The 27,238-nt window shown below is 41.6% G+C and overlaps 1 protein-coding gene across 1 annotated transcript in view; it reads left to right on the top strand.

The window, feature by feature from the left end:
- itga9 (integrin, alpha 9) overlaps positions 1–27,238 on the top strand; it is a 36,474-nt gene that overhangs the window by 4,824 nt on the left and 4,412 nt on the right. Inside the window, exons 5-26 of the mRNA XM_088384994.1 lie at positions 434–501; positions 2,269–2,398; positions 2,479–2,564; positions 2,644–2,706; positions 3,001–3,138; positions 3,403–3,508; positions 4,522–4,616; positions 5,376–5,466; positions 5,761–5,806; positions 5,884–6,035; positions 7,133–7,293; positions 18,582–18,734; positions 19,419–19,495; positions 20,342–20,489; positions 23,949–24,035; positions 24,139–24,218; positions 24,338–24,421; positions 24,793–24,901; positions 24,992–25,099; positions 26,336–26,461; positions 26,542–26,661; positions 26,751–26,846. Coding sequence (XP_088241120.1) covers positions 434–501; positions 2,269–2,398; positions 2,479–2,564; positions 2,644–2,706; positions 3,001–3,138; positions 3,403–3,508; positions 4,522–4,616; positions 5,376–5,466; positions 5,761–5,806; positions 5,884–6,035; positions 7,133–7,293; positions 18,582–18,734; positions 19,419–19,495; positions 20,342–20,489; positions 23,949–24,035; positions 24,139–24,218; positions 24,338–24,421; positions 24,793–24,901; positions 24,992–25,099; positions 26,336–26,461; positions 26,542–26,661; positions 26,751–26,846 — 2,324 coding nt within the window. The remainder of the gene's footprint in view (positions 1–433; positions 502–2,268; positions 2,399–2,478; positions 2,565–2,643; positions 2,707–3,000; positions 3,139–3,402; positions 3,509–4,521; positions 4,617–5,375; positions 5,467–5,760; positions 5,807–5,883; positions 6,036–7,132; positions 7,294–18,581; positions 18,735–19,418; positions 19,496–20,341; positions 20,490–23,948; positions 24,036–24,138; positions 24,219–24,337; positions 24,422–24,792; positions 24,902–24,991; positions 25,100–26,335; positions 26,462–26,541; positions 26,662–26,750; positions 26,847–27,238) is intronic.

Here is a 27,238-nt window from a genome sequence, read left to right as displayed (position 1 = left end):
AAGTCCAACAAAAGTACAAAGTCGAAAGTATGCATTGGTCAGTCCTCAGAGGAGATTGGGTATCTGTTAACCTCTATTGTGAAAAATTCACAGCATTTGTGCTGCCAATGACGTTCATCAGGTCGCACGCGCTCGCCTCGCTTCCAGTCCGCAGCAGCAGACTTGTGACTTGTCTTGTATTCAACTTACCGTGCATTTTACGCTGATCCGAGTTGAGCTTTTTTTGTAATCCGAGAGCGTCCCCCTCAAATTGAGTGGTCTCGTTGGATGTTGCGCGGCTCCTTTCTGCCTACACTCCGCTCCCCCAGATTCCTCTTGGATGTGACCCGCTCCTTGACTAACTCCATATGGAATGCCGAGAGAGCGAAAACTCCAGTAAATGTTGGATCAAGCACACAGTGAAATAATTTGTGGTTTGTGTTTTTGTGTCCAGATTATAAGCAGAAGTATGGGGAAGAGCACGGTTCCTGCCAAGCTGGGATAGCAGGAGTTTTTAGAGAGGTCAGTAACGGTGCTTGTTCATCTTCCTAATCTTCGTGACACATACAGTGATGTGTATTTTCATGTTTTCATTGCAAATGCATAAAATGACTCCTTACTTAATTTTACTCTACTTTGTTTGAACACTACTGCAAGGCTCTATTTTTCTTCTTTGACTCTGTGGGATCATGAGAATATTTTTTATGTTAGATTGTGAAATGAAGTAGTATCTCAAAACTTAATAAGACATCCATGTCGCCGATAACTGCAATTTTATGTTTCCGCCGGCTGCAGCGGCCTTTCCTCACCTCTGGGGTGGTTCCCCGCGATAAAAACGATTAAGAAAACACACATTTCCCTTTTCTGAATATAGCGGGGCCGGGGGATGCACTGCTGACCGATGACATCATCCACTATCGCACAATAGCTTTTTGTACAGCACTCCATCCTTAAACAGTCGGCCCAAGTGAGTCGAACAGATGCGGCCCAATTGCGTCTTTCTGTGAAATGTATTGTCGAGTGCTGAAATCCATATAAGGTATACGTTAAAATGTGACATTAGCTTGTCTGTACATTTGCGATATAATTTTTTCCTGATGGTGCTCAGAAGTCTCACATTGCAGTCAGAGCCAATTTAAGCAGAGGCCATCACAGACCTGTCTTTCTTTGAAATGCATGTTCCGTCTCTGGAGAATCAAATGTGACGTTTGAAGTAGTCTTACTTATTATACATATTGGTTACTGATTGCAGCTGCATTACTGTGTCACATTACAGTCATACAAGTGTAAAAAATAAGTTAACCAGCTAATATTATAACCCAAGAGTAAGTCATTTAACACTCAAACATGAGTAAACTGTGGTAAAATGAAAACAACAATCAAACACTGACAAAACATAGATAATGCACTGAGTATTTTTCCCAATAAAAATTGACCAGGTCCAACAATCAATTTGGGAATTGCTGTTATCCGTTCCATAAAACACAATACAGATTAAACTGTGTATATGCATTATATAGATTAAACGGTTTGCCGTGTAATAGTTCACAGATTGAATAGAAATAGATGATTTTATATATATTTTTTGCTCTTATTTCAAAGGAGTGTTTAGAATGTACTTTTAAATGGACAAAAAGTGAAATCATCAAACAGTTGACTCGACAAAGGTTCACTGTTGAGTTATTTAGTCATTTGAATGACACTCCACCCCCACCAACAAGCCCTCGCTCCTAAAGGAATGTATGGAATTCCTTCAAAAGATGTCCAACTGTTAAATCTTGGCCTCATCTGCACCGAGCTCACCGGTCGCCAGATGTTTGGCATCTGTGACGGATCGCTCGGACTGTGTGTGTGTGCGCGTGCGTGACTGAGCAAGAATAACGTGATGTTGACACATCCAAGCAAGATGTTGTTTGCTTTTGTTTTCATATTTGTGTGGAGCCCAATTCAAGAAAAGAAAGACTGTCAGAGAAACATTGGAAGTGATTATGTGTGGCGAGCCTTTATTGTCACTGACCGCTCACTGCTACGTTTGCACCAAGCTGTCGCAGTGCAAAGCCGTGACTGAACAAGCCATCCCGCAGCTGTCAATTTTGCACGGGCTCCACATTCCTCGTCACACTTCTTGGCCTCCGACCGGTTGATTTAGCAGCAGATAGCGCGCAACCGTTTGTGGCCTTCGGTTAACCAAAATTTCACCCCGAGGCACTTGAGCTGTGCAGATGAAAGGTAATTCATGGCCCCAAAGAGAGAATTATCTGAATGAAAGTGGTGGGGGTTCATTTACAGGAGCTGGTGGTGATGGGGGCCCCAGGGTCTTACTACTGGACTGGGACAATCAAGGTTTACAACCTGACGTCTGACACCTTCTACAGTCCAAACAAAGATGATGTCGACTCCCACAGATACAGCTATCTTGGTAAGAGGCTGCTATTATGTCTTAATGTGGAATATAAAAGTCTAACAAATGAAACACAGCTGACCCCAATGTGTTTTCAGGCTATGCTGTGACTGCTGGACACTTCTCCTCACCTAATGTGATCGACATAGCTGCAGGGGCGCCTCAGCACAACGGCAGTGGGAAGGTAGCCACCTCATCTTTCTGCTGTTTTCTATCTGGTGCAGACCGCAACACTGATCATGTTTTTTTTTTTCCACCCTCAGGTTTACATTTTCAAAATTGATGGCGTGTCTTTGGTGAAGACTTTTCAAGCCTCAGGGAAAATGGTACGGCTTCAAATGTGGTTTAAATGCACACACTGACATTTCTGTTTTTAATTATTATGTAGAGGCTACTGTATGACTTACGTTATAGATTTATGTGATGTTAATGATGTTGACTATCTTATACTAAAATATACTTTTAATTGAGGTAGCTAATGTTTTCTAGTTGTATTTAATTTTAAGTTGTTAAAAAGGAACATACCACCAGTCAGACTGTCTGCATGTCAATGATGAAATAGGAAAAAAAATGTCTGTGATCTGACCCAATGCTCTGTCTGTGGCTCGGCTTGGTTCCAGATGGGCTCTTACTTTGGCTCCTCATTGTGTGCAGTTGATCTGAACAAGGACGGCCTGTCAGACCTGCTGGTGGGGGCACCCATGCACAGCAAGCTACGGGATGAGGGCCGCGTAACTGTGTACCTCAGCAAGGGCAATGTAAGTGGGTTGGCACAATTCTATCACGTCAATTGAGTGATTGTACATTTTTCAAAAATCTGAAGTTGGTTCCAAACTGGCTTGACATGCAATTCCTGTAGAATTTTTTTTCGGTGGTGTTATGTGGGCAGTATTTTTCCTACCACCACACACAAACGTTATTCTGCTTCAGAGCTCTGTGTGATTCCTTCCTGAGTTTTCGTTTAACATCATGAGTTCTGTGTGTCTGTTTTTCTCACTGCGTGCCTGCATATCCTTTTTCAGGGGGTGATGGAGGAACAGGTCGTTTTGACCGGAGACAATGCTTACAACGCCCACTTTGGAGAGTACATTTCCTCGATTGGAGACGTCGATGATGATGGCTACCAAGGTCAGTGTAAAGTAATAGCATCACGGTTCATTTACTCCGTGGCTCAGGGGCCAACATAGGGCAGCACGGCTCAGGTGGTCCAGTGGCCATCAAGTAATTGGTGCTTGCTCCAGATCACTCTGACGACAAAGCATGCTCAAGAGATCTTTGTTATCATTTTTGGTTAGCCTTCACATAATTTGCAGATTTTCTTGAGTCACTAGTCAAATATTAATTGTGCAATCAAGGATGTATTTCACTAACTTTCATGCAGTACTGTTGTTGTCCTTTACTCGCCGTCGTGGAATAAGTAGAGCTTCTAAAAGACAAGCAACTAATGAGGGTTCAGAACAAATTATTGTTTGTCCAACTTTCAAAGTTGGTTAAATTATAGCTCAAACTGTCATTCTGACATTTTATTAATATGGCTACTTTCCTGGCTTTTACCTGGCTTGGCTCTCGGTGTGCCATCTGGCACCCTTCTCATGCCCCACTATTTCCCAGTTTCAACAGTCTCTCGGCAAACAGCCTTGCACAGTTTTTGTGTGTGGTGGAAAAATAGTCAGTTATAAATCATCTCGTAACCCATCATTATAATTACTCTCTTGATGGCAAAAAGAGCCAAAGCGACTGAGTGACTGACAGCGTTCCCATTCAATTTCAAGCAACATATGTAGAAATAATTGTTTTTATGAGGATAACTTCTCTGTTGAGTCATAATTAGTTAATTATTGTGTGTTGAATACTCAAACGTGCTATCCCTTTTTATAATTCCCGCTTCAGCTTATATGTGTTTAATTTGTGGAAATGGGATATGGTAATGTTATTTAACTGCTCTTGCCAGCACTTTATAGTCTTGTTTCCACTCCCTCAGAATGTCGTCCAAATTTTTCTAGCCACTAACAACACTTAATTGTCTATCTACAGTTAGCTGTTTGTGGCCCTAGTGTGTACTGTCCAACTTAACGCACACCAAAGCCTCAATGCTTCACAACCATACAGTCTACCATTGTTGTATTTCAATTCCCCTGCAGATGTAGCCATAGGTGCTCCTAAAGAGGATGACTATGGAGGAGCTGTTTATATCTATCACGGGGATGCCTCAGGAATCATCAGCAAATATTCCATGGTGAGACATTGCCATTAATGTGCACCAATGCATGTATAATGTAGGCTATGTGCTGGATTTTAAATAGAAAACATATGGTCACCATGCATGTGTGTCGAATAACTTGAGTTAAAAGAGAACTGTGAGGAGAATGCGGTCTAGGGAATTAATGTTAGTCCTGAAAAGGCTTTAACTGAGCTATGACCATTATAACCCACAATGCACTTCTATGCTGAAAATTACTTGGGTAACCCCACAAGCCATTTTGGATCATGATGCTTTAGTCGTAATACCGATGTATGGTTACATTAGTGATGAGAGTGCTGACTGTATTGCAGTAATTTGTAAAAAAAAAAAAAAAAAGTACTCTTGTGTTTCTGTTCTGTTCATAATCATCTGCATTGCATTGAAGGTCTGCTCATGAGAATGTTTCATATGTAATTTTGGTTTGGTATTTAACACATGATGTCAAGATGTAATATAGTCTAACGGTCAAGAGCTAAAAATCTTGTTTTATCATGATATTATTGAAGTACCATATGAATGTCTTTGATCCACCACTTGTTTTGTAGATATATATATAAAAGGCTACTTTGGGGACACTCTTCCGATTTTTGACATGTTTTGCTAATTATTCTTTATTAATGACTGCTCTTTGACTCGACCCCGAATGCTTTTAAATCTGTCACTGTGGGAAAACAAACACAAAGCAGAGAGCAAGTCTCACAGTCTTAATGTTATCTTGAACTGTATTTTAATGGGTGCTATCTTGTGTTACAGAAAATAACTGGGCGTAGTGTCAATCCTGGTCTCCAGATGTTTGGTCAGGCGATATCTGGCAATGTAGACATGGACGGTAATGGATACACAGGTAGGGACGAATCAGATGGGATTGAGGTTTGATAGATTTCCCCAACCACAGCATAAAGATCGAATGAAAACCTCAAAAACACAAGAAAAGACCATTAACCATTTCATTTTTCATAGTCACAAGTTTTGGCCCTCATTCTCTTGTAATAGACTCGTGACAGAGGCATTTTGTTGACAGCATTCCTCAATCTGAACCACAATGACCCTCAGTGGTTCTTTGTTTAGCAATTACAGGTGTGTATCGAGTGATGTCACATACCGTATGATCAATCTTTATGGCATATTCTTATTGCAGATATCACCATTGGAGCTTTCATGACGGATAGTGTGGTGCTACTAAGGTGAGCAATTATGGTAAAGCAGCAGTCTATTTTTTATTTCTTTTATTTATACTAACTCATAATCCCTGTGGTGCAAGGACCCGGCCTGTCATTACAGTGGACGTCTCCATCTTCTTGCCTGTGTCCATCAACATTTCTGTACCTCAGTGCCACGAAGGCCAGAACATAAACTGCTTCAACATCACCGTTTGCATGCGCTTCCATGGAAGACAAGTTCCTGGACAAATAGGTGAGGCTGAGAGAACATCAGTAAGTTTCACACACACAGTCCATCTCCATCATATTCCCACAGTGTGTTAACACCTCCAGAAAACGAATGTCCGCTACTTGAAACACTTGAGAGTTTTTGCAGCTTGAGATCAACATTTTTGCACCCTGCCTGCTCTCAATTCAGAGGATAATATGAAAATAATGTTGAAAGCCAAAAATCCCATTAGGCGTTTATTGGTGCTATTGCTCAAGTAAAAATCTTACTTTCTGACCTTTCGCTGCTCATTTAAACAGAAGGAATCTTTTAAAGAAAGATCATGTTGATTCTGCCAGGACAGGAAGAAAGTCTGTGTGCTTAGTCTTTGCTGAGGGCTTATGGTGGCGTTGAACGCTGAGGTGCTATCCTGTTCTAGTGTTTGGGTGCGGTCTCTCCCAGCTCCCACCCCCCGGGGAGTAAGAGACGTGTTGCATAATGAGCGCTTGCCGGAATAAAGCCCCTCTGTTTGGTCGTCTGGCAAAGCACGTGGAAAGTGCAGCGCCATGTGTTTGGTGACGTCCACAATGCAACCTTCCATTGCCTTCTTGAGAGTGAGCTCATGGTGCTCCACTGGATGGAAGAAACAGAGGGGTTCGGTCCTACCTGGGTGTGTTTGTTGCCCCTCCCAGTGTTTTAGCAGTCTAACACCCTGTGAAGCAATTACTACAGACTGAGGTTGATTCATTCACTGTACTGGAGCTTGAATGACAGGAGTGTGTAGATTTCTCAGAAATGCCAGTAACACTTGACCTCATACTTGTGATTCCTCTTCAAAATGAGAGTAGTTGTTCATTTTCTCCATCACTAAAGCCAGGGGTGGAACCAGCCGGGGTGTAATAAAAACATCGTCTGCCTGACCAGCTGGAGGATTGGTTTCCTTTTTCCAATGTTTTTCATCATCTTCTCACCTTAAACTCAGTTATTACACCAAGTTCTGCTTCATTCATCCCAGAATCAAAATAACTCATTTTATTAGTCACCTCGGAGATGACAATCTCAAAATAAAATCACCACTCTAAATGCCAATCAGATTGATACCCATTGGATTCAATTGACACTGTGTGTATGATCCGGTTTAGAGCTGCTGTACAACTTGACGGCTGATGTGGACAAGAGACAAAAAAACCTGCCTTCACGGGTCTACTTCATTCAAAGTGGCTCTCAGATCAGCCAGAAAAACCAGCAGCTCAACCTGGACGTCAACAATGACAAGTGCCAGCGCTTCACTGCCTATGTCAAAGTAAGTTTGGACTGTCTGGTTCTTCGTGTTGGCTTGTTTTCTTTGCTGCTAACTCCCTTAAATAGTCTGTCAGTTTGTTTCCCACGACGGAAACACTCAGTGTGACATTAGAACTATTTCCCTCAGAAGTTTGTTTTATCTTCATCTGTTTATTTTGGAGGCCAAGTGCACACTTTTCCAGTTAAAATGTTTACGCTCTGTAATACAAGCGAGCAAAATTCACAATCATGGATGTGCTATGAGAATATTGGCACTCTCCCGACCAACAGTTGCTGAGGTTAATGTAACAGTCATGCGCTTGGTGAAATCATGCTGTCATAGGGTTCTGTGTTATTAGCCTCAAGTGTACAAGTCTCAGAAAAAGACAGAAACAAAGTTGCCTTTGTCATCACAGTCCCTCTATTGTGTTCCGCTGTGATTAGGTTCTGCAGCAACAGGGAGGGTCCACGTCCTGAGGGCACCGGCCATGTTTCCTTTTCTCATAGACGGAAGCCCATAATGCATGCTTGTAAAATTCATGACCATTTAATTTTTTTACAGAGCACTCTTAGTACTTTTTGTGTGGGAAGCTGTGTTGCCAAGCTTTTACTTGGTGACCTACAGACACAATAGTTTGCGTCACACAGCACAGATGAAAAATAGTGTTTTTTTTTTTTTTTATGATTTATACTGTTCAATCCATACGTCGGTCACAGTGTTGATATTTTGTTCCACTGCCACTTTTTATTTTTTGTATATGTGCTAAATCAACACCCGACACATCTATAGGGTGACGGTATGTCTTAGCGAAAGTGCACACATAATGACCTGGTGTGACTCTTTATTCTTTTCCAGCATGTGTTTGTCCTAAACTTTAAAGAATCAGCATTAGCAGAGATGATGTCGTTGCCCTTTCGAGGAGTCTTCCAAACCAGTGGAGTCATTTATCTTTCTCACATGTTGTCCCACATCAACCAGTCAGTAGGCCCATTCCCCAGAAGCGGTATGCTAATGGAAAGCATCTGGTTTCCCAGTTGCATCCTTATGGGTGGGTTGGAAGCTTCACCAGGGAGTCTTTGTATACAGTGAACAGGGTCGAGTGCCTCAGCAGGGTGGTGAGACTTGTGTTGCTTTTATGTCGGCCCCACGTCAAAATTGATTTCTTGAGCCGAGACGCGCCAAAGTTGCTCAACATTAACTCTGAGCTAGCAATTGAAAAATATATATTTGCAGCCAGTACCAGTCCTGAATGACCATTTAAATGAAGAAAAAAAATATATACAGCGTTAAAGTTGAATTTGTTCAGCAAAATCCAACGGACCGGAACAGACATGCTCAATTTCTACCATTCAAGTGAAAGTCTAGACCAGTAAATCACACTTTGTGAAAACATGTAACATAGCAGCAGGTATGCCGCATGCAGAGGCTCATATTCAGTATTACCTGCTGAAATTATGCAAGTCTTTCATGTTGACCGTTTTCAACATGTTTTCATTGGCATGGACATGCGGCATACCAGCCATCCAGATGGTCCATGTTTGGTTATTTTCGGCTAAATAAAACCACTCACACGCTTTTGCCCCTGTTTGGAGGGGTAAAAAAAGATTTTGCACAGTTATGAGTAATTAGGATTTGAATGACCAGAGGTGCTGTGTGCCACTGAGTCATGTTGTCAGGCAAGCCAAATTCTTCATCGTGATTTGTTGCCTTAAATGATTTGGAATAATTGACGTCCTTTTCTGGTGTGGCGAGTTCTCAATGCATTGTGCCAAAAGAAACACCTCTTAAAACTTTGGCAGATGTGGACGTTGAACTGAAAATGAAAATATATATGCATATTTCTTTTTACTAAAGATACCTGGCGTGTTAGGTGACAACATTCTTAAGACCGCCATGTTATTGTGAACATGAAGTAGGAAACCACATAGAAAGTTAGACAGAGTATTTGCTCAGAGTACTTGCTTGCTTTTTGTGCAAGTTGTTTGAACTTGCCCTATCGCCACAGTGATGCGTTTGTAGTACAGCGGTTTGTATAGTTGTCTTTGAGAACGGATTACCGCTCAGTGTGCTTTTCATCTGCAGAATGTTCAGTGGCACAACAGGTGCGGTGTTAATGTGACATTGGTATAAACAGCCTGTCTCACTATAACATAGCTATTTTTCACAATGTCTGTTCATGGAGTCTACATGTCTTGCATTGCTTTGATTCCTTTGATTCATAGCTCGTCCGAGTCAACAACCCCTTTTCAACTAAGGCCTTATTAGGTGCTCTGCACTTCTCCTGAACTCTGTCTCTGGTCACGTGTCATGCTTATGGATTGTTTACATCGACTGCAAAGTGTCCATCGTCATACGTGTGTTTTTGTTCCAGCGAGTCCATCATAGGCTCATGCATGTGTGCCTTAAATTGCAGCAAGAGCATTTGTGGACATTGACTGGTGTTTTGTAGGTCAGTGGATGCATCTCAGTCTCCAAGGAGGAGTTAAAATAGGCTGCTAAAGCCCTGCTCGAAACAGTTGTCCGTTTAATTTAGCTTGTAAGTGTCTTGCTTGCTACACCCTAACACGTGCACTTTGCCCTGGCCTATATTCCAGTGCCCCGCTAACATTTGCCTGGCACCATTGCAATGCTGTAGTTTGTGGAACTTGTCTTTTGCGGGAAAATACAATGTCACTATTGTTTCCTTTGGGTACAGGCGTATGATAAACTCCATTGATATGCTTATTCTCACCACGTTGACTTACTGTTGCTTTGTAATTAACAGTGCTATATCATGAAAATTATAGGCCTTCGTCAAGAAATGAAGACAATTTTACTTTCAGTATATTCAGATTTCCAAGCCATTTTTCCAAAGGAAAATAGAAAATAACATCTATTACCAGTGCACACTGTAGCAATCACAAAACCAATCACAAAACCCTTATTTACAGTGTAGACTTTTGAATTATTAAATGTCACACAATTGTTGACTAGTAATAATAGTAAAGTATAAGATAATACCTATGGCGACATCACCTCATTTTTGTATATTTGCATATCTTTCTATGGTCTTCTTTTAAAACTACTTTTGAGGCAGATTTTGGGAATAGCTGTCACACAAATTCAACAAAAAGGCTGCATACAAACTCAAAGATTCTGACTCCTGTATTCTGAATTGTTTGAAATTAGAGGGGTTACTTCCACTGTAGTCAGTTTTAAGTCTTGTTTTTCTGTTGTGGAACAAAAGCGCCATTCAGATGTTAAAATTGAAAAGTGTATCAGTCGCGATTTACAGTATACACTGGTTCTTTTGTAGTTGCCATCTTTTTAAATTAATCAAATAAATGGATGCTTTGAAATCCTATAATCCACTCCTTTTAAGTGAGTGTTCAAATGTTCCATGTCATTGGCACCTAGCAGCTTTCTCTTGACAGACAAACAGGAAACCCTGGCGAGAGAAAAGCAAACCAGCAGTTCCTGTAACAACCTCCCAAAGAGTCCCCCATGTGGATCAAGTCTCAAAGACGGCATCGCTTGGCACGTGGGAGCCCTGAGTCGGGCCTGCTGTCACACTGCCTGCTTTGTTTGCCGCTTTACAGACAAAATACAGACTCACCCGAAACGTGCAGTTCCCTTGATGCCGCCCCCTTGGTTTCATTTACCGAGAGAGCTGATACAGTTAAAGTACGTAGCGGGAAGGTAATCATATCCAGCTGTCTTCTGTCACACACGGCTGCACGTCAAGCATCGTGTCTAAAGAATATAATTAAACTGTGCTGTAGCAATATCGAAAGTGGAAAACGTCAATGGCTAATACTCGGTGCTTTGTCCTGAAATTCCGGCTGTTTATATCACAAGGTTATAAAGATGAATTATTCCAGTTAAATTTAGCATAGACTAATATTTTTGCCAGGATTTCCCTACATGGTCGTGCCAGAGGGAATGTGAAACAGCTCTTCTTCAGCCTTGTTTTGGGAGTGCGCAACCAGCAGATTTTTTTTTTTCCCCCTTGCAGTAAAACATCTGACGTTGTTCTTATAATTGTGCAATGGAGTCATAAGTGAGGTGTCGTTTCTACCGTGGATCGTTGTACCGAGTTTGATCTTGCCATCGTAAATTCATCGCCCAATCTGACTGACCGAAAGTTGCGCCGATTGGCTGACTTTGTTGAATTTGGCAGCTGGGCAAAATGGTTCTGCAGGATTTTGGCTGTCTGCTTACCACACGATGCCACCGCAAGGAAACATTATGGGTGGCCAAGTCTGGCCACAATGAGAAGGATTCTCTCGCCATGTTTCCTCAACTTCCACGGCAAAGGAAACACAAGTAGAGAGAGCACAATCCTGTTATCCTATAGAGTGAGGGGGTGGGGGGGGCATTACTTCATCACTTGGAGACATGGCCCTGACCGTGTTGTCATTTCCCACTTCTCTTTCTTAATGCTTGTTATTGTAGATGTCAACATCACCCTCTGCTTCCTGCATTAAAAGCTAACGTCTGCAGAAACGTAAACATAAAAATGTATACGTGAGATATCTGTTTATATCCAGCAGAGAGACCTCTTGAAGGATGTATTTAGCACCATCACGTTTGTGTGTTGCAGCTTTATTGGGGTGGGCCCATAAATAATGTCTCCAATGACAACAGTAAAGCAGAGTGGCCAAAGGCGTTTGCGCTGAGTGACGAAATCAGCTCCAGGAAGCATCTGGAGCCTTCTTCCATCACCAGGATGGAACGGTTTCAAACACAAACACTGCACTTTTTAAGCTGCCCCTCCCTGTAGCTTTCTTTTGCATTTAGCACTTTTAGGTAACTTTCCCAAAGATTCAATAATCACACTCGAGTTGTTTTAACTGTATTACGGAACTATTCGTATCCGGCTAGTTTTAACTGGTTGCATGAGTGTGGAGATAATAATCTTCTTGTTTATAGATAAAAATTTAATCACCATGTTGGAGGAAGTTAATTTCTCAAAGTGAGGAAGTCTTTAGAGGGATCCTTTTGTAAACAACAACAGAATTTTGGCTCGCTGAGTGAATTATTTTACAATGAAACTGCCTGCTTTCATGCTAATGAAAATGTTTATTTGGACACAATTAGTTACCTTTTTTATGAGCTATTTGCTGCAGTGGTGACCTGACTCTTTGATTACCCATTGTTAGGAACTACTTCCTTAAAAGGATCTCATCTGTACTCTGGTCTTTTGTTTAGTTTAGTTTGTTGCACGTGACTCTACAGTGCACTCATCGCCAATGTTTCTGTGTAGAAGTGAAGGGTTAATGATGATGATGATAATGATGATTACAATGATAAGTTGGGTTAAGAATTTGTGGAATGTCGAAGCTGTAAGTGTAAACCTTTTGACCTGCCCACCTCTTGGTTCTGCTACTGTGCTGCTTCGGGGTCATTTCCAGAATTAAATCCGGTGATCCTGAAAATAGAACAGAAGCATAGGCCTGATCAGAAATGTGGAAGGGTTGAATGAGAAAGCCGTGAGAAAATCACATTTGTGTATTTATAGGCGACTGGCAGTCCTTCACATTCATTTGGTACTGAACACAACTGTGGTAGCTGGCATTGAATCAAGTAACTGTTGATAGAATGTTGTAAAAATAACAACGCAGATGATTTTGGTATGTTTGACCAGTAGCCTAAGCTCATTCCATCTGCCTATTTCAAGCTGGAACTTCAGGCACCTAGCTCTCCTCTTTTATGAAACCCAGCTGTGGTTTTCACTATCCAAGGGTCAAATGTTGAATGCCTTCTTTATGATGCATTCGAGGCTGTAAAAGTTGAACATAATTCGGATTTGTGATATTTGTTGATGTACATGTAATCCGTTTGCCAAAGTGTAAATGTTAGGTTTAGCACCTTATCTGCACCCAGCAGGTTTTTGTTGACTCAGCTTTGCCACAACATTGCATGCGAAGAAAAAAAAGTTGTGTTCCAGTCGTGGACTTTAAATTGCAAATTTCAAGCACTTTTGCAAATTATTAACACGCATGCCTGATATTGTGTAACAGCTTCTTGCATGACAGTCCAGATGGTTTCCGTCAGTTAAGTGATGGTCAGGAGGAAATATGTATTTGCTCATAGGATGTGTTTCAACACTGCCACACGCTGCATTTTGCAAGATCAAGATTTGCCTTTTCATGGATGGTCGCAAGCAAATAAGGTTCTAAATTAAACAAAAGCAAAGCTGAACTTGTTTTTTCTGTTTGTGGGTAATTCAAATAAAGAAAAAAGCATTCTGAGACTACATAGCTCCACAAAAAAAATGGACGCAGCGACAACTGTGGATCAATTAAAAAAAATTCACAAGTGAATAAAACTTGTTTTCTTAAACATGATTAGTTGATTTAATAATACATCGCAATAAGTAAACAACATGAGTACTGCAAAGGGAACAGTGTGCACTGACCTCTTCAATGCTCAGTTTGTTTGGATTGTGTCATGTTCACTATGTTGTGATGGACAGCAGGTTTTGGAGGTTATCGGGTTAATGCCTGAAGCTGGACAAACATCTCTGCCTACCACGGCCACTCACATCAGACAGGCCGAATGTTTGATCGTGCGTTGGATGTTTGTTGAAGTTTTTCAAAACATACATCTGGTGTGAGCTGGACTTTCCAATGGCTCTCAAGCTTCCAAAGTCCAAGTGCATGTTTTGTTGGCTTGTAAGCTTTTTTTTGTAATCAGGCTTGCAATTACAAACGGCGTTGTGCGATTTTAGAAGCCCTTGAATCTTGCAAAGGTTAAGTTTAGGAAAAGTAGGAAGCTGTTTTGGTCAAACTCATGCATATGTATTTGCAGAATCTGTCAGAATAAGAACAGCTTGAATGAAACCCAGCCAGTCGCTCTGTCCTTGACTCTGACACAACAGGCCAACTGTTGCATGCAGGTGGCTGCTCTTTGCTTTGACATGTATTTCAATTCATACCGACTGCAGAATGTACTGGCACAAAATGAAACAGATCAACAAGAACTCATGACTTCACTTGACTTATCCACCAATAACTACATTTGAGTGGTGACTGAAGTGCTTGTGGAATAAGCAAGTACTGTAATGGAATGCATTCTCATCAGACATTTTCTGATGAGGTAACTTACATGCATGTATTTTCTGTTCCCATCGGGCCTTTGTGGTGGATTGGTTCACATGTTGGCAGGAAATCGATTCTCTAACTTGCCCTGTGATTGACGGGTGATCAATCCTACTAAGTCTGATGTGTTCCTTTAGCTCGCGCTGGGACCCTGAACAGAATAAATAGTGTCGATGAATGAATGATATGTTTATAGAGTGTTTTGGGGCAGGAGAACTTTCCATTTTTGGGAGTCTATCATTGCAGTGTGACACTTTTAAATGGTGACATTTGATCATATTTGAGTGCTTGACTTTTTCTGATGAATTCTCAGAAGAACAACTTGGCCGGTTAGAAAACACACCTACACGAGCTGAGAATCATTTCCCGAGACATCGATTTCCGTTACCGCTTTAGTCCACTCCAGACTTCTCACGTCTTCAAGCAGGATTGTGGTTCTTGTGGAGCACACCACTTCTCTTCACATTTCTGGACATTGTGCCATAGTACAGTATAGGCTGGAATTTTTCTTGCAAGTAATACATGTCTCATTATACACACATCTCACGCTAAGGTTGGACAGGCTGGATTCATTCATCACTTAACTCAAAAGCTTTTTCCATTCGGTCTAAGATTCCCTGGCGTTCAGCCCTCCAATGAAAAAGCCTCAAGCTGCAAGTCATCCAAACGTCTATTGTCCTAATAAGGAGTGTAGGGTTTGTGTGTGTTTCCCTCGCAAGTTAATAAAACTTCCCATGAGCAGGATCCAACCATATGCTTTTGAGGGTTTGGCTGAGAGAGGAGCTCTTGTGCATTTCAGGCAAGCGTGAGGCGTTTAAAGATCAGAGCCTCTTACAGCCTGACGTCACTCTTCCCAATGAACCACTGCGGTAGCGCTAAACTCCGACCCAAAGGGGCTGCCGGGTTATGAGAGGTGGGGGGGGGGGCATGCTTGGTTTGTTACCCTTATGTTGATCAGATTAACATGAATATCCGAGCTTCTCGAGAAATACCAAGGTGGAGTTTTGCAATAAGCCTCATTCACTGAAGTCTTTTGAGTGCAAACATACATTCTGTTTATGCGATTGTAGAGTGAGCACATACCAAATACGCTGGCTCTGTGTGTGAACATAAACACCAAGCGTTGGCTCCAACTCTGTTCCAGAGTGAGGTGGTGGTGTCGATAAAGCTCTGTGCCACAGCTGTTTTCTTTCATAACACAAAGAAGGGCAAGCCTCCTGCGATTTCATGAATACGTATATGGAAAGGAAGAGCACTTACAAGAAAAACACAACTGTAGTAACATGTACATTTGTCATATTATATTTGAGAGCTTACGGTTGCCAAAGCAGAGTTTGAAAGAAAATAGTTCCTGCTGGGTTGCACACAGTGTGACTGGAAGCATTAAGAAGTCAGTGGTGCGATGGGGACAGGCGATTACAGTCACCATGCAGTAATTCTGACATTTTTATATAGTATAGACACAGCAATGTAGGAAATAGAAATGTTTAATACTCATCTAGTTGACTAGGTTATTCAAATTGCTCAACATTTGGAGTAGTTTATGTCCGTTTGATTTTGTTCCGGTACTCCCTCGAGGAGATGTCAAAAGTCAGCAGTGCCGCTGGCTCTGCTCAACGAGCAATTTTTCCTCAAGCAATAGAAGTGTCTCGCTTTCTCTCATGTCATGTTGGCATGCTGCTGTGTTAGTCAGGGATTAAACGGTCATCCTATTGACTGAGGTCAAGTACCATGTCACAGGAGTTGTCAGATGACCCGGCAACAAAATACCCCCTAAAAATTCCGACACACTACACTTCCTGTACTAAGATGTTGGAGAATATGTCATATATCATTGTGTCACTACTGAAGCTAATGAGCGGCAGGAGTTCTTCTCTTAAGACAGTCATGATTCGAGTCCGATACGAATTGATGAAGGAATCCTAATGTGAATTGTTAATGCTGAAGTGATCTTCAGCAAGGCATCACACCCATGATCAGTATAATAAACCTCGTGAAAAATGAAGTCATATGAGACCAAGATGAGCTGTAGCCTTTCAGTGTGACATCTTTCTTAAAAGTGACTTCTTTAGTTCCCCTTTTTTTTTTTTCCATTTCAAATTATTTTATTAAAGAAGTCTTAAAAGAAGCATTGCATTCCCGGAAATCTTGTCATCTGACCCTTAAGGAGTCTTTTGATGTAAGAAAGGCCGCTCACAAGCTTTCTGTTGTCCACTGTTTAGCGTCAAACAGTTGTTGAGTGTATTTCCATCAACTCAGTCTGTAGTTAACACTATCCGAGTTGCCTTTTTAGCTGGTGCTCAAGAATGCTTGTATATGATGTCGGTGCAACATCGGGAGGTGTTTGTGCCAGGGGTGTGGTGGCAATTGAGAGCATTGATCAAGGGATAAGTGAAATTCAGAAGACTTGTTAGAAGACAGATTCCAGCTCGTAAGCCTGTTCAGTTAACAGTTGGCCGTCTTGTGTTTCCTATGTCAAAATGTCTCTATCAAATGAATGCTCTGAGATGTGGAAATCCCTTCACAGCATAGTCGTTTAATAGAATAATTATGCCTATTTAGTGGTCCAAAAAGTCACTCCTTCAGCCTGCAACATTTCAAGTCATTATGCCCCATTCCTCGCTAAAGCCTTACTTCTCATGTGGCTTATGAAAACGTGAGATAAGCAGAGGGACTTTCGGGGCTCCACACCCCAGCAATGAACTCCCAGGGGGTTCAGTTCACACAGGGGCCATTAGAAGCATGCTGGTTTAATGGCTACTGGGGGTGGAGACAAGTCTGCCGCCATTTCTCATGGCTCCAACACTGGTCATGTTACCACCGTCCAATTGAACAGCAGCAAAACCCAACACAACGCAATCTCTGTCCAATGTGGCATGAATCTCAGCAGGCCCACTGATGGATTGAAGTCTGACCTCTGTCTCTGGCCAGCTGCTTTATTAATATTGATCAGTAGCATAAGTAGAGTAAGTGGCATATAATGACTTTTGGTCCTCAGGTGTCCAACTGAGTAACTGAAGGGAACCCATCCCCAATGGTTCGATCTACATGTTTCCACTTTTGAATCATAGTTTTGCTGAAAATGAGTGTTGGAAACCAAATTATATGATGTCAGCTGCGTTTTCACTGTATGTACAGTATCATAGTAATCAAGGCTCAAATCATTCTACAAAGCCCTTTTTTTGCACTAGTAACTCACTGTTGTCAGCAACCAAATAATAACATGATATCATCTCAAGGCGGGCTCTTTATCTGCGTGCTACACCGCTTCCCAAAGCAGACCCAAATCTGTTTCTGTCTGTTCATGTCCTGCTCTAATGAGTGCTGTTTCCTGCTATTACTCTCTCACTGCTGATGAGCTGGGTGGGTTCACCACTCGTGATGCTCAGCGTGTTCAAAAAGCCCAGACTGGCTGTGTGCCTGTCTGAGTAAAGAGGATGGGTGGGTGGTCAATGGAAAATCTTGTGAAAGTGGGCAAAATTGAGTGTGTGATGCCCGGAAACTGGGTGTTTTCATTGTGGATTTTGGCTCATTGTCGTTAGATTACTGATGAAGCCCCTGCGTGGGTTGTAGTGTTGACTTTGAGACAGTCTGACCTGACCCACTCTTTATATATAATGGACAAAGGAGATGAAAAGAGTTTTTTTCCATATGATTCTGTCATCTAATGAAAATATGAGAGTTGATCAAATGCTGCTCTATTTTCCATATCGCAACATGTTTCCAAAGCCGATGCCAAAACAAACTGTTCTCCCGTGGTCTCTGATTAAGGATATTTCTCATAGGCACAACCATCAGGTTGAAAAAATGTTGCATGTGTTCAGAATAATTACACCCAACGTCATCATCAGTGGCTTCGCTTGCGTTACTTTCAGTAGATTGTCCTGATGAATTGAGTAAATCAGACAATAATAGCAATTGAGATGATCTTGTTTTGCAGGAATTCATTGCAGTCACTGATTGAAAACCGGATTGTATTTCATTTGTGTGTCATCAGTCTGTCCGTCTGCAAAATGTTTCGTTTCATATCCGTGGATGTTGGATTACTAATGATTTGTCATTGTGTATTTTTTTTAAAATAATTATACAAATAAAATTCCAAACTGTTGGTGGATCCCTTGAACAATAAGCAAACAATTATTCCTTACTTGACCACAAAGAGGCAAATTGGTTCTTATGGTAGAGCAGAATTCACAGTAATTTCCTTTTTTCCTTCTTTTTAAACAGAAGGATGTGAAGGACGTGTTCACAGCCATCACGTTTGAGGTGGCATACAGCCTTGGGAAGCATGTACTAAGTGGACACCAGGACCGAGACTTGCCGGCTCTCACCCCTGTGCTTCGGTGGAGGAAAGGAAACAAGATCGCAGTGAGGAATGAGGTAAGACAATAAAACATGGCCATGAGCCAAGTCTTGTTGTGGCTTCTCCAAGCTGATTTGCAATGATGCAGTGCATTTACGTTGTGGCCAAAGCCAATTATTCTGGTTTCAACCAAATTACAAACAGTTCCAACATCAAAGCTATACTAATTGAGCATGATGACAGACGTATTAGCAGGCAAATCATCAAAGTGTGGTTTAATACTTAATGCTGTTGCTTCAGCCTCTAAATAAAAAATATCATCTCAGAATTTCGGCCTTATAGATTATAAATCAGAGCCGTACAAATTCAGAAATTCAGATCTACATTGGTGGTTACCAGCTTGTCCGTGTAAGATTTTCTTAATTCAAAAGACAGATTCATCTATTTTCACTTCACCAACTCTAATCTGGTCCACATGCTTCCAAGATGGGCGGCACTTCTTGAAAAGGAAGGATTTATGTCTTTCAGCACCCCCAAAATCCATTTATCTATAATGAATCAATAATGTAGCATTATAGAAGCTTCTGACCTTCTGCTCTTAAAGTTTCTCAGTATGAATCAACCTGATCATAGAAAGATTGATGAAAAAGTTCAATACAATAACAAAGACCTTCTCATTGCTGACAGTCGGACATCAGTGCAACACTGCCCCCTAGATTGAGTTGAGGAAGCCTTTGTGAACTTTTGTGTTTCTTCTACAGACTTGGTTTGAGAAGAACTGCCTCTCCGACGACTGTGCTGCTGACCTGCGTCTCCATGGGAAGCTGTTGCTCTCTGGGTAAAAACAAAGCTACTACCTCATTGTTCTGATTAAGTCGGTTTTGGACCTTTTTGAAAAGAGGAGACATCAGCCTTGTGGGTGTGGGTCCATGACGCATGCTTGGAGGATATCCATATGTTTTTCCATGCACAGGGTGTTCCCTCTCTTTTTATGGCGTATTACTCTATGAATACTCACTGACAGTCTTGCTGGTTTATTTTTTTAAATTTTTATTCTAAAGTACAGTTCAATGAATCAACCCTTCCTCAATAGCATGCGCTTGTAGAAAGACTTTGCTAACTTCTCTTCAGATGTTCTTTTTTGTCATTTATATTATTTATGGAGCTGTGGAAATTTTATTTGAATGCTCAGACAGATGTTTTCTTACTTTCATCCTCCCTCTTTTACATTAGTGAAAACCACCTGTTGGCATGCAAGAAGATTAGACACCTCCACAAAATGTTAGATTCATTTTACTATTGTACGACTTGGGTCAAGCAATGTGTGTATTATATTTTGTGGTCCAAAAATTGGCATTAAATCAACTATATTAAGTTAGGACATTAGGTACACATGTGCAGTCTAATAATATCCAATACAGATGAATAAAAAGAAAATCCTAATTATTTCCTAAAACTGCCTCTCAGTTAAGAGCTTGATTATTATTGAGGGTTTTTTTCCGGATAGCATCATACTGCATCTAAACAAATCAAATACATAATGTTCATAAAAGTCAAAATTATTAACATTGTGGCTTTTGAGGAGTGAATAGCCTTTCATAAATTGTCTTCCTGTGACATTGCTCAGTGTTGTTTAGAAAATAGTTTATTGGCTGATATATTGTTTACGTTATGTTTCAATCAGGGCACACAGCAGGCCACATTTGGCTCTGGGAGGAGTAAGGAACGTGTCGTTGAACTTGACCATCTCAAATGCTGGTGACGACGCCTACGACACCAACGTCTATCTCAACTTCTCCCGGGAGGTTTTCTATATCAACTACTGGCAGAAGGTCAGTTCCTTGCCTGGTTGGCTATTTCCCTTTCTTCCATTTTACCCTTAAAGTTTAATTTAATACAATGATGGTAGGCTAAGCAATAGGAGATAAAAAAATCACGATATCCGATATTCGATTAGAGCTTCATTTTACTCATCATGGAAATCCATCATGATGTCACCTTTACAATAAAATTCAACCCACTACCATCTCCTGCCATACCTGGAGGAGAGATTTTCTTAATAGCAAATGGATTTCACAGTGGCAACCTCCTCTTTCACTTACGTCAGTCGTAAGAGGAAGCGCGCAAATCTATATGAGCGCCGAGACACCCCATCAGTTTGCTCTTGGATGCTACACAGGGACCACAGCAGACTCTCATCAGACCCAAGTGATAGATCAAGGCTCACATCCAATGATGTAAAATAACAATAAAGATAAAATTTTATTTCAGTAGAACCGGAGGTATGGGCAAGTTTTATTAGAAAAGCAGATTTATGTGCCCTAGTTAATTTAATGTCCCCTTATGACGTCATTTATCAGGTTGCCAAGATTCACAGAGCCTCATGTGCTGCGGGAACCTGATAGTTTGGGTAACCTGCTGTACTGAGGAGATAGGGAGCCTACTTTATGAAGAGGTGACAAACAATCTATTGGCCAGATTTAAAGCTCTCAGAGATACTTCTAATTACTACAGGAGAAGACCAAAGTAATGATATGTGCTGTATTCATGCAAAGCTGAGGCTAACTCTCGGTCCTCCCCAGAGGTAATTTCCTACGGTAAACCCAGCGTGAACTTGTCTGCCCCTCAGATTTAAGAAGGAGGGGTCTCAACTCGCTGTTGTTCTTGCAATGTAAGCTGTCAGAAAGCTGTGGAAGCCAATTGCTTGGACAATGCTGCTGGGACTACTGTGGTGCCTCAGCAGCTTCAGTGCTTCCTTTTTTAGTAATTCTTGGAAATATTTGCAATCGTCTGCTGTATATGTTTTTTTTTTTCATTTTAACCAAGAATATCATTCGGTCTCATATACCAGAAACTCAATGCATTTTTCAATACCTCATGGCATTTATTATTATTACAGGCTCCCATCGCCCACTATTTATGATAGATAGGTACATGACATAGAATGGAAGAAATGCATTTTATCTTTAGAACTAGCAGGGGAACTATATCTTACATAATCCATATTGTGATTGTCTTGGGGGAGGCTGTTACAGAGGTGAGGGGAGGCAGAGTTGCTAAAGGATTGAAACCACATGAGGGTCATGGAGGACATGAGCGAGCGGGCTGATGTGATGTGTAGGAGTGCAGAGAGTGAGGTTATGGATGTCCTTTAAAAGTGAGTAGCAGAATTTTATAATCAATGTGGCATCTGACATGGAGCCAGTGAAGATATAGATTGTATATATAGAAAACTGATGTTATATTTACAGAAAATATTGCTAAGTGGAGAAAGACATATGATAAACACAAGGAGACCAAGAACAGAACCCTGTGGAACACCAGATGTGATTGGAGAGCCAACTGTATAAACATACAGATGCTGAAGCGATGCAAAAAAACAGCACCGCCTGTGAATTGTCATCCTGATGAGTTTCCTCCATGAGAAGTTTGGGATGACACTAAACAACACTAACCAGTCCGAATGACACTTTGGGGCCCGACATTTGTGAGAATTCCAATGTTTGTGCATGCATGTGTTTTCATGTGAGACTTAACAAAGTAAGCAAGCGACAGAAAGTGAAGAAGTGCTGAATAAACAACCTTGTCATTTTCCCCATGGAGGAACCTCAGGACATTTCTGTGCTCTGTTCTTGCTCAAGGACTGCCAGGTGGGTGATGAGTAAACAGGCCGTCTTCCCTCGTGCACTGCATGCACAGCCCCACGGGATGGGCGGTGTTTGCACAGAGGAATACAGGAAAGAGAGGAAATTCCATCATTGCCACTTGTGCTTGCCCCCCACCCCCAAAAGAGAGAAGCTTGTTTAAATTGAGTTAATGACGATGAGGTACCCTGCCCCACCCTGCTGTATCAGCAGAACCCAAGGAAGGATCATACAAATATGTCACCATTGCAGCTCACTGGAAGTGTTTTCAACAGGCTTCTTAAAACTTGGCAGCAATGTCTGCATTCAGACCTCATCCTCCAAGGCTGACCCCCTGCAGAATGTTCCGGGAGGGTCTTTTTCAGTTGTGTCTATCCACCCTCGTCCATGCTCACACAACACAGGCTCGGCCAAAAGCCTCCCAGTGAACCTCTGGCTAAAAGATTCCGTACTACTCACAGGGTCGGGGCCTGAATGTTTACACAGTGCAGCCGGTGGAGCTCCATATTGTTTAGACAAGCTTCCAAACACACAACCTGGAGCACGGCCAACTTACCCACTCGTCAAGATTAGTATATGAGTGTGTGTGTGTGCCATCTCTGCTTTGTACAATGTAAAAAATGAAGCAATCCTTAAGAATAGCTACTCATGGCGTTATGATCTCTTGTTCTATCTCTCCATTATGCTGTGCAAAAGGTCATTCTGTTACAGCATGATGCTCTAGTGCAGTGGTTCTTAACCTGGGTTCGATCGAATCCTAGGGGTTCGGTGAGTCGGTCTCAGGGGTTCGACAGAGCCCCCACTGAGGAGGTCCGAACAAACCTGTTTTATTGTGTAGCTTCTGATTTGCCAGTATGTAATTTGTTGCGAGTTCATGCATTGTGTTGGTTTTATTCTTTGAACAAGGTGATGTTCATGCACAGCTCATTTTGTGCATTAGTAAAGAACATCTATGTCTTGAATTTAAAACAAATAATTTCTCACTAACGAGGGGTTCGGTGAATGCGCATATGAAACTAGTGGGGTTCGGTACCTCCAACAAGGTTGAGAACCACTGCTCTAGTGGTTATTAAGTTTATCACACAGTTGTGAGGTGGAGTTTGAATCTCCGCTCAGATTTTCTTGTGGAGTTTCACCTTTCTTGTTTGGGTTTTCAAGAGATACATTGTTGATAACTGTTTTTTCACCTTTATGGGAATGGAAGGCTATTTAGTGTGCCTCAGTGCACAAAGGAAGGTCCATAAAGGCATGCTAGGCTGAGTATGGTGTTGCGTAACTTGACCTCAAGCTCATTAAACACCCTTGAGATGAATAAAAACAAAAAGAGAGTTTGAGCAGGCCAACTTTCAGGTTTAATCCTCACAAATGTTCCAAATGAATGGGCAAAAAAAAAACATTGTCGAAAGTCTTACCAGTTTTTTTCATTTTCACTATCTGGAAGTGCAATGAGCAGGTGTCCCAACATTATTGTCTTTAGTGTACACACGCTGCCACTGACAACCTTCACCTTTTATCAGACACGATTGCTCTGTCATTAGAATAGAGTCTCGTCTTTGAAATGGCTTCCTATTTACAATTCCCATGTTACCTACTCCGTCTCCAGTCCGTCTGGCTTCCCGATTATTCTGTCTATCTCTCTCTTTGCAGGAAGAGAAGGGCATTTCCTGTGAACTTGTCGACTTGGACTTCCTCCGGTGCAGCGTGGGATTTCCTTTCATGAGAGCACAGACGAAGGTAAGCAAGATGGGATGGAGTTGTCAGAGTCAGTAAAGAAGTTTACGGTATAAGTAAAAGTAGTTCAATAAGGTTTATTCTGTTTTTCTTTGCTTGCCTTTAGTATCATTTTGCAATCCTTTTTGACACCAGTCGAATTTCTGGGGAAAATGACACTTTGCAGTTCTTGGTGCAAGCAAAGAGGTACGTTTTTTATTCGGAATGTCTACAGACAAGCGTCCGAATATAATAGCTGTATAAAAGAACATAATGATCAATGTGTTTCATATTATTTAATAAGTTTGCTTCTTTGTTTGTTTTAGTGCCAATCCGGAGCACAACCTCTCAGACAATATTCTGGATATATCCATCCCGCTGATTCATGAGACTGATACAACAATTACAGGGTAAGAACCAATAAAAAAAAATTTAAAAAACATGCTAATACCTTAAATGTGCACAAAATGGCCATATGGCTTGAGTGCCCGCTTGCTCAAGAAATAAGGGAGTACTGTTGTCACACTGGAGGAGCACATCAACATGAACGCTCTTATCACGAAATGTTTTATCACTGGGCGAAAGGGAGAGAGATGTAAAACAGGCTAAATCCACCAGAACTTTGACATCTGATAAGGCTGCTATGTCTGCTGTCTGTAACGCAAAGGGAGGCACATCTGGCTCTTATCTCAACTACTACAGTATACAGGGATGCTCATACAGACCTATAAATCCCATACACAAAAAATGTAAACAGGACTTCTTCTCCTGTTTTCTGCAGCGTGGTGACGCCGAACTCCTTTGTGTACGGAAACTCCATCGATGCCTCACGCTTCGTGCAGCTTGAAGACATGGAGTGCAGCTTCCAGCCTCTCAATATCACTTTCCAGGTAACACCAGCACGCTCTGCACACACTCTCGTCGGTATTTATTTAGCTTTACGTGTGTGTTGATATTTTTTTCTTTCCAATGTGTTCCAGGTGATAAATAACGGGCCCAGTCGACTGCCGGGCTCCACTGTGGACATTAGGATACCCAACCGGTTGGCTGGCAATGGAGCTGATATGTTCCACATTGTTGAGACACAGGTGGATATGGACGCAGATTGAATTTCCAGACTGAAACATTGATTGTTTGTTTATTCACCTGCAGGCAGTCACATCTTGCCCTCATTTATCCAGCTTATTGTCTAACTGACCTCTTGTGGTGTCGCAGCATGGTGTGAGGCGAAAAGTCAAACTGTTGACGTTGCTACTGAAGCTAGCCAATCATTTGGTTTCACAACATTTTGCATTTAGATAAAGGAACACAATATTCCCGGTTGGTTTGGATATTTTCCTAACCTTTCCATTGGCCTTTTCATTGAGGTAGATCATGGGGGTTGGGGCTCAAGCTGTTAATTGTATTTACTATGAATGGACGGACAGGGGTTGACTATATCCCACCCGACTTGAACCCATCTGGAATCACTTTGAAGGGATCAGACAGCTTGCACGAAATGGGAATGGGACACCTGTGGCGCAAGCTACTGCAATATACCTTACTAGCCGAGGACCACATTACAAATAAGGCCTTGAAATAATCACCTAAAGAACACCAGATAGTTGCACACTTGTATTTTAGTTCTATATATTCTTACTTTTAACACATTTGTTTTGAGTATGATATCAGCTTTCTTGGCTCTTGCCCCATATGTTCCTACTTTTCCACGCAAATCCCTCAATCTCGCTTATTTGACGTGTAAATACACTTTTCCCAGGGAAGAATCCAGCAGGTTTAGGGCCGATGAATCATCACAGCAGCGATGGCAGGATGAAGGCAGAAAGTAATGTAGTAAAGTGTGCGGTCTGCCGTGTTGGGTGGCAGCAGAGCACACAGGAAGTTTGAAAAAAAATGGCTCATTCGTTTAGGCTTATTTTTCCTATATAAGCGTCTTACATTGATTGTGGTGGGGATTTTGAGAGTCGGCTATATTTATTATCAAGTCACCTTGCGTTTTCTTGATCAGTAGTCGAATTTCAGATGCATGACCCCTGGTGATGGGAGAGGTTCACCTAGAGAGTTTCAGGTCAAAGTGAAGAGAGGGGAAAAGGGGAAGTGTTCCCTTGAGGGAGCATTGAGCTGTAAAGCAGCTCCCTTTAAATCACTCCATATGAGAAACCTGAGGAAGGGTGCAACTTCTTGTTTGGGAAAACCTCCTACTTTCCCCGGTTGGGGCAATTTTTGCATTTACATCATTATCATTCTGACTTGTTTCCTTCTCAAAACTTGATGTTCTGATGCTCAGTAAAAAAACATTTTCCTCGTTATTGTCTTTTTTTCAGGTTGCCGACGGCCGAGGAAACTGCACCCCACATAGCAACCCAACACCTTGCACGATTCCCCAGGATCGAGAGAGCATCTTCCACACTATATTTGCTTTTTTCACCAAATCAGGTCGCAAAGTCTTGGTAAGTATGCGCCATGCACATGTTTGTCCGACAGCCATCTTGTTTTTTGTTCAACATGTTTTCTCTACTACCTGTATCAGGACTGTGACCGACCAGGAAGAGCGTGTATGTCCATCTCCTGCCATCTGGGGCCGCAGCTGAAAGAAGAAGCCTTGAATATAGATATCAAGCTATTACTCAATACTGAAATTCTAAAGACGGTAAGAGATGTTTGACCACAAGTAGTCAATCGCTTGTAAGTTGTTGTGACCTTGGCCCAAGGCTAAATGCAATGCTATATATTCTGCAGGATACATCCTCTGTAATTCAGTTTGTAACACGTGGCCATGTGCAAGTAAATGAGAGGTCCGTGGAGGTGCCCAAAGGCCTGCCAGAGGACATCTCTGTGAGTACAAAATGTTGTTCTAGAGATTTGTTCTGCAAAGCCTGCAAAAAAGGCTGCTGTGAAAATGTGTTTGTTCAAATTCCAATAAGAAGCGTTCACATTGAGGTTTGTGGCCGCGGAACTCTCAGGAGATGCATACCTTAAAACCTCACCAAAAAATTGAAAAAACATCAGTTCATGTTATGGGAAATGTTTGGAACGAATTGTCCTTTTGAGTAGTGACCAGTCCAGTATGTACCTACTACATGGGACGAGGATGAACACGAACGCGAAAGAAAAAGTGATGTGATAACCCTATTTTTTTTGTATTTATTTGACTTTATTATTTTTTTTCTGCTAACAAAAAATATAAATCCACATGAAAATTTGTTACATTACCATCTGCTGTCAGA

The sequence above is a fragment of the Syngnathus floridae genome, chromosome 9 (genome assembly GCF_059516105.1).
Source record: "Syngnathus floridae isolate MCC-2025c chromosome 9, RoL_Sflo_1.0, whole genome shotgun sequence".
NCBI classification, from domain to species: domain Eukaryota; kingdom Metazoa; phylum Chordata; class Actinopteri; order Syngnathiformes; family Syngnathidae; genus Syngnathus; species Syngnathus floridae.
Note: the sequence above shows the minus strand (reverse complement) of the source record. Positions and strands in the feature narration are given on the sequence as shown.